General features: G+C 42.1%; 1 protein-coding gene across 11 annotated transcripts in view; it reads right to left on the bottom strand.

The window, feature by feature from the left end:
- Positions 1-15,490, bottom strand: part of adgrg6 (adhesion G protein-coupled receptor G6) — a 193,136-nt gene extending 177,646 nt beyond the window's left edge. For all 11 annotated transcript variants that reach the window (XM_051919519.1, XM_051919518.1, XM_051919523.1 and 8 more), the window contains exon 1: positions 15,093-15,490. In XM_051919519.1, the coding sequence (XP_051775479.1) occupies positions 15,093-15,094 (2 nt within the window). In that variant the 5' untranslated portion in view covers positions 15,095-15,490. The remainder of the gene's footprint in view (positions 1-15,092) is intronic.
- Between the last annotated feature and the right edge of the window lie 341 nt (positions 15,491-15,831).

Raw genomic sequence — 15,831 nt, 5'->3', positions numbered from 1 at the left:
AGGCTGCTAAGAATGAGATTGCGGATAAAACCGGCGAACAAGTGAAGCACAAATGATAAAGAGCAGGCTAGTGGTATGATTGGTGTGTTTTATTTATTTTATTAATGAAGTTGATTGAATTTCTATGCATTGTAAGTGCCACAGAGGACGGATGGACATCATGACCGGGATGGAGACTGATGTTTTGCCCGGCTGGGTAGGCCAAATTGGAAAGCCCGCAGGAGTGGAGACATAATCCGATCGGAACACATTGTAATCTTCATCCCGGGTGGGATTGAGGAATAATGAGTGGGCTGGGTGAACGAGGATACCGGGAGCGTTTCATACCCCCAACACAGAAGGTGACAAGGGTTCCTCTAGAATGATCCCAATTAGGACCCCCTGCAGGGTTTCATGGGAATTGGAGTGCATAACTGAGGCCCTGTCAGGGGTCTTGGGTGCCACCAGAGGGCGCTGCCTTTGGCAACACTGCTTTCCACGTCACCTGGAAGTGCTCTCGACATGCAGACACCAGAAGCGTTCCTAGGTCAGAAACTCATCAGAAGGAGTGGAAGGAGAGGAAAGACATTTATGGGTGAGATATTGTGGTATTTGTGAGGGTCGGTGAAAATAAAAACATCGACTATTTTAAACCCAGACTTGTGTTGGGTGATATTGTGTCTGATGTTTGTGGCTCAGTGGTTCGGTTGTCAATCTTCGAAAAAGAAAGGCATCAGGTAACAGTGCCAACCACTGGTGTGGAGGATGATTACCATCAGAAGGACCCAAGGCCGGATTAAGACCTTTAGAGGCCCTAAGCACTTAAAAGATTTTGGTGCCCCCCCCCATATATATATCTGATCCAAAATATGAACAACAATAAACCATTTTATTTTTTGAAAATTACCATATGTCTGGCAATGCTATGCTGAACTCACACTTAAAGGTCAAGTGAACGGGACAGGCGACATGATGACGACGATAACGCTTACGTGAGCCTCAGTGGACCGTGTGCCATTTATCAGATTCTAATTTTGTTGTTCTTCCCAAGATTAGTTTATATATCATTAACCTTGTGAGGGACGTCTGGCATGCTTACCCAGCCAGGACACCTTCATAGTAGAAGGACTGGGGGGAGAGAGCGTGCACAGGGAATTATCTCCCCAAGATTGATCGCTAGATGGCAGCCCCCTGGGTTACAGCAGATTCCCTCGGATTCCCACAGGGCACGCTTGGAGTTGGCAGACTCAGCCCTCTTGGGGGTGTTGTGAGGACTGTAGTACTCAACTTCATGGGGCTTCTGCCTCACACCAGCAGTGCTTCTGGACCACAGCAATGGGCCACTGGAAGTACTCCCATAAAAGAAGCCCACTACCTACATTCAGGGACCCCGAGTGGGGAGGAGGTGGACAGAGCTGGCTGGAGGATTGGAGGAGGCAGAGGAAGAGGAACAGAAGATAAAAGTGTTGCAGAGAGTTTACTGTGGGCTGCTTCTATAACTGTGCCTTGGTCCTGTGGGAAGCGCTTGCTATAAGAGTTTCCCACAAATAAAATCCTCTTATTTATTTCACACTTGTGTCCAGAGCCCTTGTGTCAGATGTTTGGGGGAGCAGGCGTGCCCCCTGGTGGCCACAATCTCTATTATTTCTATTTTATTATTATTTGTATTATTGTATGTATATGTATGTAAGTTTTTCATTTAATGTGGGAGCCCCTTTTTTGTGGTCTCGGGTCCAAGGTAATTCTGGCAATGGAAAATTTCTGTGGTGCCTCCTTCCGTTGATGCCCTAAGTACGTGCTTAGTTTGCTTAATGGTTAATTTAGCCCTGAACAGACCCTTAAACTGTCTCCCTTGACAAATGCAAAAGGCTATCTGGTTTGGTGGGGTGGGCTCCACTTCAGCAAGCAATCTTGACAAATACGGCCATTTTGATCTGCCTCGTCAGGCACTGTTGCTCATCCCTCGTGTTTTGCTACTTGATGTCGCAATTCTCTGCCGGCTTTCTGTCCTTGTTATTCCATTCCAATTTCTCCACCTATTGAGTTAATACATGGGGGGGTGTTCCCTTGGACCGTCATCCTGGAATTAGTCCTGGGCTCCCAGGGCCAGTATCAGATGTCGTCCACTTGGCCTGCTGTTTTCTAGCTCACACATTTCAAGTGGCAGACCGTCAGTGCCCTGCACTAAAAAGCAGTCTGGGTATTTTTCACCCTACTGTAACTTTTTTTTAAATACGCTATCAGTTACACAACCCACAGGACGCTCCTGCTGACCTTTCAGTACAATATGTCGCTTTATGTCAGCATATTTCAAGATTTCCGTGGTGGTTTGTTCTTCTAAATTGTTGCTGATGCTAAGATGGCACAGATCAGCTGCACTTATGTTTCGGAGTCCTCAAAGATACGTTTTTTTGCTGATTCTGTGGAAATATACAACAAATATGTCCTCCACCATAAAACTCTCTCTGGTGTCTTCAGCAGACTTCATTTATTAGATTTCAATTTAAATGAGGAAAAGTTATCATGTCAGATAGAGAAAAAATCATTTGTAGAATTGAGAATGAAAGGAGACCCCCAAGCCTCGTTTTACATGCCCTACTGCCAAAATTATAAATACATTGACATATATATCTAGGTAACATATCAGTGTATATACTGTACAGTCATGTGAAAAAGTAAGCACACCCCATGGAAACTGTCGACTTTTTCAACATATTTGAACAGGCAAACACAGTAATCTCCATGTAGACAGTGCCTACACATAAAGGTGACAGACTTGAACAGATGACACCTAAAAGTGACATGGTGTGTCTAGTTTCATAATCTAAATGACCAAAAATACAGATCTGTCACATGGATAAAGAAAGACCACCTGTACATTAATCACCACTTCAAATCCATCACATTGGAATCAGCTGTTCCAGATGAGGTGCCATTGAGAGGAAACTCATGAGGGAACAGGAAGGTGGACCTCACCGTCTCATTTAAACCAAATGCATATTTATGTACATAGATAGATAGATAGATAGATAGATAGATAGATAGATAGATAGATAGATAGATAGATAGATAGATAGATAGATAGATAGATAGATAGATAGATAGATAGATAGATAGATGTGAAAGGCACTATATGATAGATAGATAGATAGATAGATAGATAGATAGATAGATAGATAGATAGATAGATAGATAGATAGATAGATAGACACTATATAATACAAAGATTGTCTGTCTATCTATCTTTGTCAGACAGACAGACAAGAAAGGCACTATATAATACAGACAGACAGACAGACAGACAGACAGACAGACAGACAGACAGACAGATAGATAGATAGATAGATAGATAGATAGATAGATAGATAGATAAGAAAGGCACTATATAATACAAAGATAGATAGATAGACAATCTTTGTATTATATAGTGCCTTTCCTATCTATCTATCTATCTATCTATCTATCTATCTATCTATCTGTCTGTCTACAGATAGACAGACAGATAAGAAAGGCACTATATAATACAAAGATTGTCTGTCTGTCTATCTATCTATCTTTGTCAGACAGACAGACAGAGATAGATAGATAGATAGATAGATACTATATAATACAAAGATAGATAGATAGACAATCTTTGTATTATATAGTGCCTTTCCTATCTATCTATCTATCTATCTATCTATCTATCTATCTATCTATCTATCTATCTATCTATCTGTACAGACAGACAGACAGACAGATAAGAAAGGCACTATATAATAGATAGATAAGAAAGGCACTATATAATACAAAGATTGTCTATCTATCTATCTTTGTATTATATAGTGCCTTTCTTATCTATCTATCTATTATATAGTGCCTTTCTTATCTGTCTGTCTGTCTGTAGATAGATAGATAGATAGATAGATAGATAGATAGATAGATAGATAGATAGATAGATAGATAGATACTATATAATACAAAGATTGTCTGTCTATCTATCTATCTTTGTCAGACAGACAGACAAGAAAGGCACTATATAATACAGACAGACAGACAGACAGACAGACAGACAGACAGACAGACAGACAGACAGACAGATAGATAGATAGATAGATAGACAGACAGATAGATAGATAAGAAAGGCACTATATAATACAAAGATAGATAGATAGACAATCTTTGTATTATATAGTGCCTTTCTTATCTATCTATCTATCTATCTATCTATCTATCTATCTATCTATCTATCTATCTATCTATCTATCTATCTATCTATCTGTCTGTCTACAGATAGACAGACAGATAAGAAAGGCACTATATAATACAAAGATTGTCTGTCTGTCTATCTATCTTTGTCAGACAGACAGACAGAGATAGATAGACACTATATAATACAAAGATTGTCTGTCTATCTATCTATCTTTGTCAGACAGACAGACAAGAAAGGCACTATATAATACAGACAGACAGACAGATAGATAGATAGATAGATAGATAGATAGATAGATAGATAGATAGATAGATAGATAGATAGATAGATAGATAGATAGATAGATAGATAGATAGATAGAACTTTATTAATCTCATAGGAAAACTCAAATGCATACATATCTCTCCATTACAAAAAAAAAATCCTGGGAGAGAAAGACGGGAGATGAGACGTGATCTTCACGTTAAGATCACAGAAGACACTTAAAAGACCCACAAGACGAAAGATTGGCCACGGAGCGTCTCGCAGGGACCTTAAACACAAGACTTTGTGCCAGGACCGTCTCGCGATGATGTAGAACATGAGATTCTTGCGAGACATGTCCTACTTACAATCAATATCAAATAAGACAACAGGCAGCAAAACACTCAGTCGTCTAAAGGATTTGAGCAGACACAGATCCAGGGCTCTCAGCGCATATAAAGCGTATAAGGACAATACGTTATAAATGAAACGTCGACGACTAAGCAAAGAAGAAAGAGCAGCACAGAGAAAAGAGACACAAAAGCGTTGGAGAGAAAAAAATGCAAAAAAGAAAAAGTTGCTCATCGAGGTGTAAATTCAGAAAATAAGGAAAGTAATAATCAGCCCGGAACAAGTGGAATTGAAACAAAGCACATCCAATCGGGCTCAGAATTAAAAGACAAAGAGTAAAAGGCAAACTAGAACTTCATAAAGACGTTCACAAACGCTGGCGCTATACACATGCAGAGCAGGTTAGAAATTATGAAAGCAGTGGAATTCGAAAGGCTCAAAAAAAAAAAAAAAACGCATGATACACATGTAGAGAAAGTTAAAGAATATGAAAGCAGGAAAATTAGAAAGTATCAAAAAAAGAAAGTAAAGGTCGCAGTACCGCAAACAAACGGAAATTATTACTCGAGAAAAGGAAAAAATAATCACCACGGACCAGGTGTCATTGAAAACAAAGCAGGACAAAGCGAGGTCAGAAATAAAAGACAAAGAGTAGAAAACAAAGTAAAATGTCATAAAGAGGTTAAAAAACAAAAGGGCCAAACACATGCAGAGCAGGTTAGAGATCATGAAAACTGGAATTCAAAAGAGTCAAAAAGAAAAAACGTAGGCGCGAAACACACACAGAGCGAGATACAGAATATGAAAGCAGAAAAAATCGACAGTGTCAAAACAAAGACAGTAAACATCGCATTAGCACAAACAAAGAGACATTATTACTCTGAGAAATAACAAAAAGGTGAATAGAGATCAAATATATGGACACAGGTGATATGTCAGAAGTATGTAAATATTGTAAGGCTTTGAAGTTTAAGTCAGAGAATTTCAAAAACGGAGTTTACCTCACATGCATTTATTGGTGAACATGCATTTATTACATGATTAACCGCTGATGATGTCAATCGCTTTGTCTGTGCCGAAATTCCAAACAGAGAAGCCTATCCTGAATTATGTGTACAAAGTCATTAAACACAAGTCTCACGGACCTCATTTAAAACATTCAGCCTGTTGGGACGCCAAAGATTCTAAATATTGTTTTTAATGAAGTTCTGAAATAAAAGTGAAAGTAATGAAATAGCAACAATTCAAAGAAAAAAAAAATCTTAAAAGTGTGTATCTGGAAAACCAAACACGGGGTTTGGCGAGCGAAGCCCCCTAGTAATATATTTAAAATCACACACACAAGTACAGACTGTCGCTCCAGGGGTATCATACCAAATGAATATGGGGGAAGTGAAGGGGAACATACAGCGGCTTAGCCCCACGGTTTTCAAACTTTTTTGAACAAGTACCACTCCGCGAGGACCAGTAAACTGAAGAACTACTGTCAATGAATCGTTAATTTATGCCCGCGTTGTTTTGAAGAAAAAGTCACTATAATCACTATAATGACTATAATTATGACATTAAAGTGATATTAAACTAATTAAGGAAATGGGTGCCCGCGCTAATAAAAGCCAGCTTGGAGTCTTCCAGGCATTTACAGTAGTATACTTATACTATATATGATTATATGCAACATATTGGCATTCTAGCAACATTGATTCGTGGAAAATAAAGGAAAACACGAGTACCACTTGGCATGACTTGAAGTACCACCAGTGGTACGTGTACCATAGTTTGAAAACCGTGGGCTTAGCTTATCCCTTGTGTCCTCAGCCAGAAAGAACTCAACAACCCGGAATGTTCTTTACACACCTCGCCATCATAATTCTGCCACCTCTTCAGTTATAAGCAGTCTACCAAAACACCAAAGGTGACCACTCAAAGCCTTTAAGAAGGTCCACTGGTGACACAGGGAGGACATGCATTGTAAACACATGCAAGAAAGTAAAGAACAATAGTAATAATAAACTGGACTCACATAGCGTCCGACTCCCTAGACCCCGAACACACACCCCTGTGTAAGGCACAAGACAAATGGATTTGGACAGCAGAGGCCAGGATCTCGTCAGCCGAAAGCTTTAATTCAGGGGTCCCCAACTCCGGTCCCGGTGGGCCGCAGTGGCTGCAGGTTTTCATTGTAACTCTTTTCCTAATCAGTTTTCACTGCTAATTAACTCCTTTTCCCTTCATTTTAATTGCCCTGTTTTTAAGGATTCAGTCCACTGAATTGATTCCTTTCTTCATGAAATGGCAGCCAAACAGAAATGAGATGTGAAACGAGCCAACAGATGAGCAGCTAAACTGGGATTTCAAACTCCAGTCAGTTTCACTCCAACCAGTTTCTTAATGAGAGGCCCATTCTTGCTGTTTTTGAATATCAGGACTTGTCGCTGCTCTCGTTCTGCCACAGCAGACTGTTGATTTTCTGTTCTTGCTAAGACCACCGTCAAGATGTTTCGGTGACCTGAGCAGACCAACATGGCCGAGACCTTCACCTTTCTTTATTTTCAGGTTAGCTGCTCTTGTTTTATGTCTCATTATTGTTTGGATGCTCATTAAGGAAACAGAAACAACTAAGGGGGGGTCTGAGTCACGTCAACTAAAATGAAGGCCAAACAAGTTAATTAGCAGCAAAAACGGCTCACTAATGAAGAAGAAGGTTAGAATGAAAATCCCGGACCACTGCGGCCCACCAGGACCGGTGCTGGACATGCCTAAAAAAACGTGAGGGTAAACCGAGGTGCTTTGCACAATCAGGGATGACCAACTTCTCCTTCTTATGTAACAACAGCGCTATGTGGTGTGCAGGATTATTGATGTCTGCATTTAGTTTTGATTTTTGTGTTCCAAATTTGCGCCCATTTCCACTTCCGGACTGCTGGTTTTGCAATTATCATCTCTGTAATAATCATTCTTTGTGGTTGATGTAGCAACAAATATATATATATATAAATGTGTTAAACATGCGTATGATGTGGTTATTAAAACTCAGACGTTGTGAGGAACATTGTGGGGTTTGTTTTTCTGTGACTAAGAGAGCTGAGCTCACCAGTCCGTATGGCATCGAGATGTTCTGCACACAAAACGAGCGATTTGGCCGCCACACGACAAGCAGACCTAAAATGTTTACAATTTTAGATTAGAGCGAAAACGCATATACTGTACATTATGAAGGAATATTTTGTCACAAGAATAAGACAAAGACATCAAAAAGGTTTGGGGCAGCCACCCATACACAGTGGAACCTCGGTTTGCGAGTAACTTGGTTTACGAGTGTTTTGCAAGACGAGCAAAAATTTTTGATAAACTGAGCGAGGTCTTGCAGTACAAGTGGTATGTATACGCTTTGTCTTCTGAGCGTCACGTGATCACAACTGAGCTGATGGTTCTTCTCACTCTCTCACTGCGGGATTGTGGGTAATTGTCTCCTATTCTCCATCTGAGTCGGTGTGCCTCACTCATATAGTCAACATCCGTACGAGCGTATAGTGTTTACTACAGCATTGTGGGTATGTGGGTGTGTGTGTGTGTATGTGTGTGTGTGCTCGCTCGCTCGTGTGTGTGTGTGTGTGCTCATGCGCGCATGTGTGCTGTGACGTGCGAGTCTTGCACCCTAAAACACGAAGCTGAGTCTCAGTACTTTAGCAGCACCAGCTTTATTCAGCTTGAAGCAGCAACGGCGCGGTTATTTATTGTAGCGGGATCTGCGGCTCTCCTATACACAGACACAGCAGTCGGGCAGGGCCCTGCGCATTTATAATGCTCCTTGTTCCTTGTATCACCCATTGATGGCAGGCGCTTATAGCGTGTCCGCGATCTTTTCGGATTCGCTTTTATGGCGAACTGTTACAGCGCTGGGAGACTGCGATGGATTTGGGACGCTCTTCCGCGTGTCGTCCCGTTGGGTGGAATCCCACAAGAGTTTAGAAACTCCCTCATACCAGCCATGATTCTTTTCAAAGGTAAAGTGCAGGTTCATTTCAGGTGGCGCAGTGGTAGTGCTGCTGCTTTGCAGTAAGGAGACTGTGGAAGATTGTGGGTTTGCTTCCCGGTTTCTCCCTGTGTGGATAGCGCTTTGAGTACTGAGAAAAGCGCTATATAAATGTAATGAATTATTATTATTATTTTATTATTAATTTGATTTATGTATTTTTACTTTATATTTTGTATTAATCATTGATTATATGAATAGTTTTAGGTTGTGGAACAAATCATCTGAGTTTCCATTATTTCTTATGGGGAAATTCACTTTGATATACGAGTGCTTTGGACTACGAGCGCGTTTCCGGAACGAATTATGCTCACAAACCGAGGTTCCACTGTATTGTGCCCTGGCTGCAAAAGGGTAGAACTGATTAGAGAGTGAGAATATGGTGGCTTTAAAGGCTGGGACAGGAAGTGACATCATCGATGTCCACCCCAATCCCCCCTTCCCACACACACACACACACGGTACCAGAAGTGACGTCATCGATGCACCACCACCCCCTAACCCCCTCCCCCACCAACCCCCATACCAGCAGTGACGTCATCAATGGCACCAGAACGTGAAGTTGTGTCTTCAGGACCAGAAGTGACAAAAGATGAAAGATTAAAGATTGATGGAGCCAGAACCAGAAGTGATGCCATCAATGCCCACCCCAACACACACACACCCATTCCCTCCAACACACACACACACTCCCGGTACCAGAAGTAATGTCATCGATGGCACTGGAAGTGATGTCATCAATGCACCCCCCCCCCCCCCCCAACCCCCATACCGGAAGTGACATCATCAATGGTGCCAGAACCTAGCAGGATTTCCCTTGGATGGTCTTCAGAGGATTGAGAGAGAAAGTCAGTGCAGCTCGCCACCCCCTGGTCTGGCGTGGTACTACTATTATTCAGGCCCTTCAGCTGAATTGCACGTGTGTGACAATATTTATTTGGTTATTCTTTACCTGGTCAGTTAAAGTTTTAGCCACATGTGTTTAAAAATGTCTTCAGGATGAAAATGGAAAGGAAAAATAAATTAGCAATGAATGTTGTTTGTTTTTACCATTCCACTTATCTCTAAGATGCTCTGTTACACCTCACAGGAGGAGCGGTTCACCCGAGGATTGAATGGGTGAAGATCCGGAGCGAGGACAAATGTAAAGTGGAAAGGTTTTAGGTCCTATAATGAGGAGTCTTTGGTCGCTTGTAAATACACTGGACGAGCTGCCAGAAGGGGTCCTTCTCTGTTGGGCTCTTGAGCAAGGCCCTTAACCTGATGATAAGAGTGGTATACCCACAGGGGTCAGTGTTAGGGCCACCGCTATTTTAAATATATTATATGTACTGTATATATGTATATATATATATATATATATATATATATATATCCATCCATCCATCCATTTTCCAACCCGCTAAATCCAAACAGGGTCACGGGGGTCTGCTGGAGCCAATCCCAGCCAACACGGCACAAGGCAGGGAACCAATCCCAGGCAGGGTGCCAACCCACCGCAGGACACACACAAACACACCCACACACCAAGCACACACTAGGGCCAATTTAGAATCGCCAATCCACCTAACCTGCATGTCTTTGGATTGTGGGAGGAAACCGGAGCGCCCGGAGGAAACCCACGCAGACACGGGGAGAACATGCAAACTCCACGCAGGGAGGACCTGGGAATCGAACCCATATATATATATATATATATATATATATATATATATATATATATATATATATTTGCAGTTGGAGATCCACAAAGGGAGAAAAAAACGAATCACGTATCATAAAGTAGTTTTTATTCCTGAGCTTTCAACCCCTGTCAGGGGTCTTCATCAGAGGATAATGCTTAGACATACAAGAATCAAAGGCAATATATAGCAACACATTCAGTGGGGGGTGGGTGGAGGTGACTAAGTCCGTATGATCAAAGGGGGGGGGGGGGGTGTATCATTAAATTAAAGTGCATATGTCCTTCTTAAGTTGGCATATGCTGGGTTTATGTCCAAGTGTCTGTTGATGGCATTTTCATCTGATAGCCAAGACTCAGCCAACTCTCTGGCGCTTTTTGTACTGGCCTTAAATTTTACTTTCACGTTGTCCCAGTTTAATGTGTGTCCTGTCGATTTAGTATGTGCATATATATATATATATATATATATATATATATGTGTGTGTGTGTGTGTGTGTGTGTGTGTGATTTGGATAGGAATATAAATAACAAGATGGTTAAATTGGCAGATGATACCAAGCTAGCTGGACTGGCAGATAATCCCAAATCCATTGTATCATCACAGAGGGACTTGGACAGCATACAGGCTTGGGCAGATTTGTGGATGATGAAATGTAATGTCAATAAATGTAAAGTATGACATGTAGGAAGTAAAAAATCTGAGGTTTGAATACACAATGGAGCATCTGAAAATCAAAAATATACCTAATGAGATGTATTTGGGAGTCATGGACTCGATGATATCAACTGCCAGACAGTGTTCAGAAGCCATTAAGAAGGCTAACAGAGTGTCAGATTATATAGCGCCTTGATGTGTGGAGTACAAGTCACAGGAGGTTCTGCTTAAGCCTTATAACACACTGGTGAGGCCTCATCTGGAGTCCTGGGTGCAGTTTGGGTCTCCAGGCTACAAAAAGGACATAACAGCACTAGAGAAGGTCCAGAGAAGAGCAACTAGGCTGATTCAGGGCTACAGGAGGAAAGAATAAAAGAGATGAGCCTTTACAGTTTAAGCATAAGAAGAATAAGAGGAGACCTGACTGAAGTGTTTAAAATTATCAAGGGAATTAGTGCAGTGGATCGACACTGTGACGTTAAAACGAGTTTGAGAACACGGGGACACAGTTGGAAACTTGTGAAGGGTAAATTTGGCACAAACATTAGGAAGTTTTTCTTCACACAGAGAACCACAGACACCTGGAATAAGCAACCAAGTAGTGCCGCATAGACAGTAAGACTTTAGCAACCTTCAAAACTCGACTTGGTGTTACTTTAGAAGAATTAGGTGGATAGGACTGGTGAGCTTTGTTGGGCCACAATGGCCTGTTCTTGTCTAAATCTGTCTGATGTTCTAATTTGTCATTGCAACAGATGGCGCATTACAAACATGTGTGGTACTAAAATGCATTGCATTAGACATTCCAACAGATGGTGCGTCACTCACATTACCACTCCTCTTACGAATCCCATGCCAAATGTCATATACCAGAGACATAGCAACCCAGACAGATACACAGACAGACAGACACACAGGCACTTGTCTGTTTATTAAGTCGAATTATTACTATTGTGCCTAAATGCTTGCTTTTTATGTTAACACTGTTGCATGCATCTGATTAGTTAGATAAACTTTATCTAACCTAATCAAGTAAATGAGAAACATACAGTATAACAAGGGATAACAGATATTGAGAACAGCAATTATGATGATGTTTTTATTATTATCTGTTAGAATATTAGTGCATTTTTATTATGTGAGAGAACATTATTACTAACCAGGTGGTGTTCCTACATCGTGCTTTATGATTGCTGGGTGAGCCTTCAGCTGCTCTGTGATCCTGCCCTGGAGGGTTAGAAATATGGATGGATGGAAGAATGGATGGATGTTACGTCATGTAAATATTTGAAAATATTAATCATGGAGGGAACTGTGGGCATTCACCACTTAAGTGCCAAACGACTTCCATTACGTTCGCTAATATTCTTCTGCTGACTATTAAACTTCTTATGTAAGCTTTACTGCCTCAGGGCTCCAGAGCCCAGGGATGGAATCCCGCACTGAGATCTGTTTATCCGAGTCTTGAGTCTAATAATAATAAAAATAATAATAATGTACATTTGTACGTATGGCTTTCCTCCGATACTCCGACTTTTCTCACAAGTGTCTTTAACCAAATGGCCGCAGTCCACATGCCAGCTGTAAGTGCGCGAGTGCGCGTGCGTTACGTAACACACCTAACGGTCGACTGGCTTCACGCCCACGGTAGGTTCCTGGGAATTCCTCGTTACGTCCACTGACGCCGGGATTGGCTTCGGCTCCACTCGACCGTGTAAAGACCTACGCGGCTCCTGAAAACGAACGGTTGGCTTTTTTGAAATACTGGAGCCTCGCGAATATAAAACGCATTCTAACACGAAATTGAATACAAAGCTACTCTTAAATAACCAAAGTTTAAAGAAAATACATATTTTGATATTAGTTTACAATAAATATGAATTTGCATTACATGCATTACATATTAACTAAAACGCTACCACAATGATCGCTAAGGCCTCATCATCCCAAAGAGCGGCGCTCGATTACCGGCTCGGTCGCCACTGTCATTATGGAGGTGTTTGCCGTGTTCTCTCTTGGGTTTTCTCCAGCTACTCCAGTTTCTTTATTAAACTCACCCACCCACGAAGACTTTCGGGATGGGTGGGCTTGCGAATACAAATGAAGCAGCTTTAAGTGAGCGGCCGCTGTCCGGATAGGCGCCGGCATCTCGCGGTTATCACGGATAATTGATGAAGGGATATATGCAGTATATGACAACTGCTGAAAATGAAATCATTTAATTATGAGCAAAGCTGATTACGACTAATCGAGGTATGAATATTGGGTAAATGGGACCGGTAAGGAGAATTGCGTTAATCTTTGCGAGTGATAACGAATGGCAAAAAGAACAATAAAGCAGACCGCTTCGGCTCATATTTAACACAACAAAGTACTTAAATTGCACCCACCTGGAGTCGGATCACCGGGCAGAGGTGGGCAATTCCGAAAAGAAACGGTTTAGTGAAAGTAACAGTTCATACAAACAGGGACAAACAGCAACGAGACATGATTGAACATTTTCCGCTTAAAAATAAAGGCGACAAAGTAATTCTTGAGAGCGGTGAAATTGTTCCCAAAAAAGTAAAATCCAGACGAAGGTTCCAGAAAGAACTTCTGTTTATTTTGACTTCTATCCATAAATATGAGATTTGTGGGGTTCCTGATTTTAAAAGGACTCCCTCTGCCGACAATCCCACGGGGTTGCCTTCAGGTTTTCACGATCCGCGGGTATCCTGCCTACGACATATTAAAGATGTCTGTTTTCTCCACATTAACCTTCCCTGCTAAGAATCTTCCCAGGAGTGAAATCGTTTCTTATTTTGGTCCAGCAGTGAGAAACCACACCACCCAGTACAGTACCATTAAAGCCCCGTTATTATTATTATTATTTTTTAACCAGCAAAGAACTAATTAAACGTCACCGGCATATCTCGTCTTGTCCTGTCTGCCTTGACCCCCTTACTACTCTGGCAGGCGCCAGCCCGGGCTAGATGAAACTGGTTTGGTGATGGATGGATGGATGGGATTTCTCTTTTGTATTCCATCGCCCTTTTGAGATGTAAGGCTGAGTGAAATCTACTCCACATCTCCCGGGCACAGTCGATCTCTCCGTATTGCATTCAGTAAATCTGAGCAAATAAACAGTAAAGCACGACGCTCTTGTGTCACTGTCATCGTGGGATGGAAAATATTAATCACGATTATAACAGAAACCGAATTCGACATGCCTTTCAAGTATTCGGTGTTGGTAGCAAGAAGGGTGCTGTACCGTGTCAGCCATTATGGATGCAATAAGAAGTCAAGCCAAATGACACCTTTTATTGGCTACCTGAACACGGTGTCATTTTTCGTGACTTTTCAACTATTCGCTGTAATGTTTATATACAGTGCCCCGTGTAGTTTGTGTTAATGTAAGAATCATTCTGCTCATTTTGCTGACATGTTTAAATTTGCTCTTCGGTCTCTGTGGGGCCTCACAACGGGGGGTAAAAAAGAGGAAAAGTGACCGAGTAAATCCGAACTGACAAAGGGTGAGCCTCACCAGTTTAGCAGCGCAGTTCGGCCCCCGCACCAATCCGCGCAGCTCGAGTTCCACTCTCCATTCTCTGAAAGTCGACATTCAGCCAAATCCAGACCGCACAGTCAACGTGTCGCCATTACCATATTAAAGGATCTAAATGAAATTATTTGTCATCACTGACAAGCTGCGGGAGTCCGAGCCCCGCCACCCAGCGCTGAACCGAACTTAAACGTGCGCGGCGCGACCTGCGTTTAGTCGTCCGCTTCGTCTGCCGATAATCCGAAACACAACTGGTGTACAAGGAGAAAAGCAGCAATCACACTTCACAGGTGAAGCCCCACATCGGCCCATACCGCTTACGAGTCCAGCGACGGGTGAGAAGCGACATCAAAACCTGCGCTTCAGCCCGAGGTCCGCGCCGCAAAACAAAGGTGAACATTCGTGACTTACATTCTCCTTACTGTGCTCGGGATCCCGGTGTGTCAACTGTCATTATTTTCCCACCGACAGCATTTTCAAAATGAGTTTTGATTAACAGTTTCAAAAACTTTCAAGCGCTTCGCCCCCCCCCCAAAAAAAAACTTAAGATTGGACAGACAGGCGGGGCTCACGCGTGCAGACCCGAGTTGTTCCAAATCCTCATTTTTATTGTATTGTTCCTGGACAGTTAGTTACTCCATCGTGATGAATGCCGCTCAGCAAAGAGCAGCGGGGAAAGCGCACTTGTTTTCAGTTTGTTTCATGCGGTAATCCTTTAGAAACCTGCTTTTCCTTCCTCGCCGGATGATTAAAAAAGCTGGTGCGAAACGTGATTTTCAGATCAGTCTTAACAGTCCGAGAGGCGCAGAGGCTCCTCCTGTGGAGCTCCACCCAGAAAGTGAGTGAGAGAGAGAGAGAGAGAGAGAGAGAGAGAGAGAGAGAGAGGGAGGGAATGTGTGTGTGTGTGTGAGAGAGAGAGAGAGAGACAGATAGCTAGACAAGAAGGCAAAGGGGGGTTAAAGAGAGAGAGGGAGCGAGAGAATGTGTGTGCGAGAGAGAGAGAGATAGATAGATAAATAGATAGACAAACAGGCAAGGGGGGGTTAGAGAGAGAGGGGGAGAGAGAGATAATGTGTGTGAGAGAGAGAAAGAGAGAGAGGAGAGACAGACAGACAGACAGATAGATAGATAGATAGATAGATAGATAGAT

Source organism: Erpetoichthys calabaricus, chromosome 15 (genome assembly GCF_900747795.2).
Source record: "Erpetoichthys calabaricus chromosome 15, fErpCal1.3, whole genome shotgun sequence".
Classification (NCBI taxonomy): Eukaryota; Metazoa; Chordata; class Cladistia; order Polypteriformes; family Polypteridae; genus Erpetoichthys; species Erpetoichthys calabaricus.
This window is presented reverse-complemented; position numbering and strand designations above follow the sequence as displayed.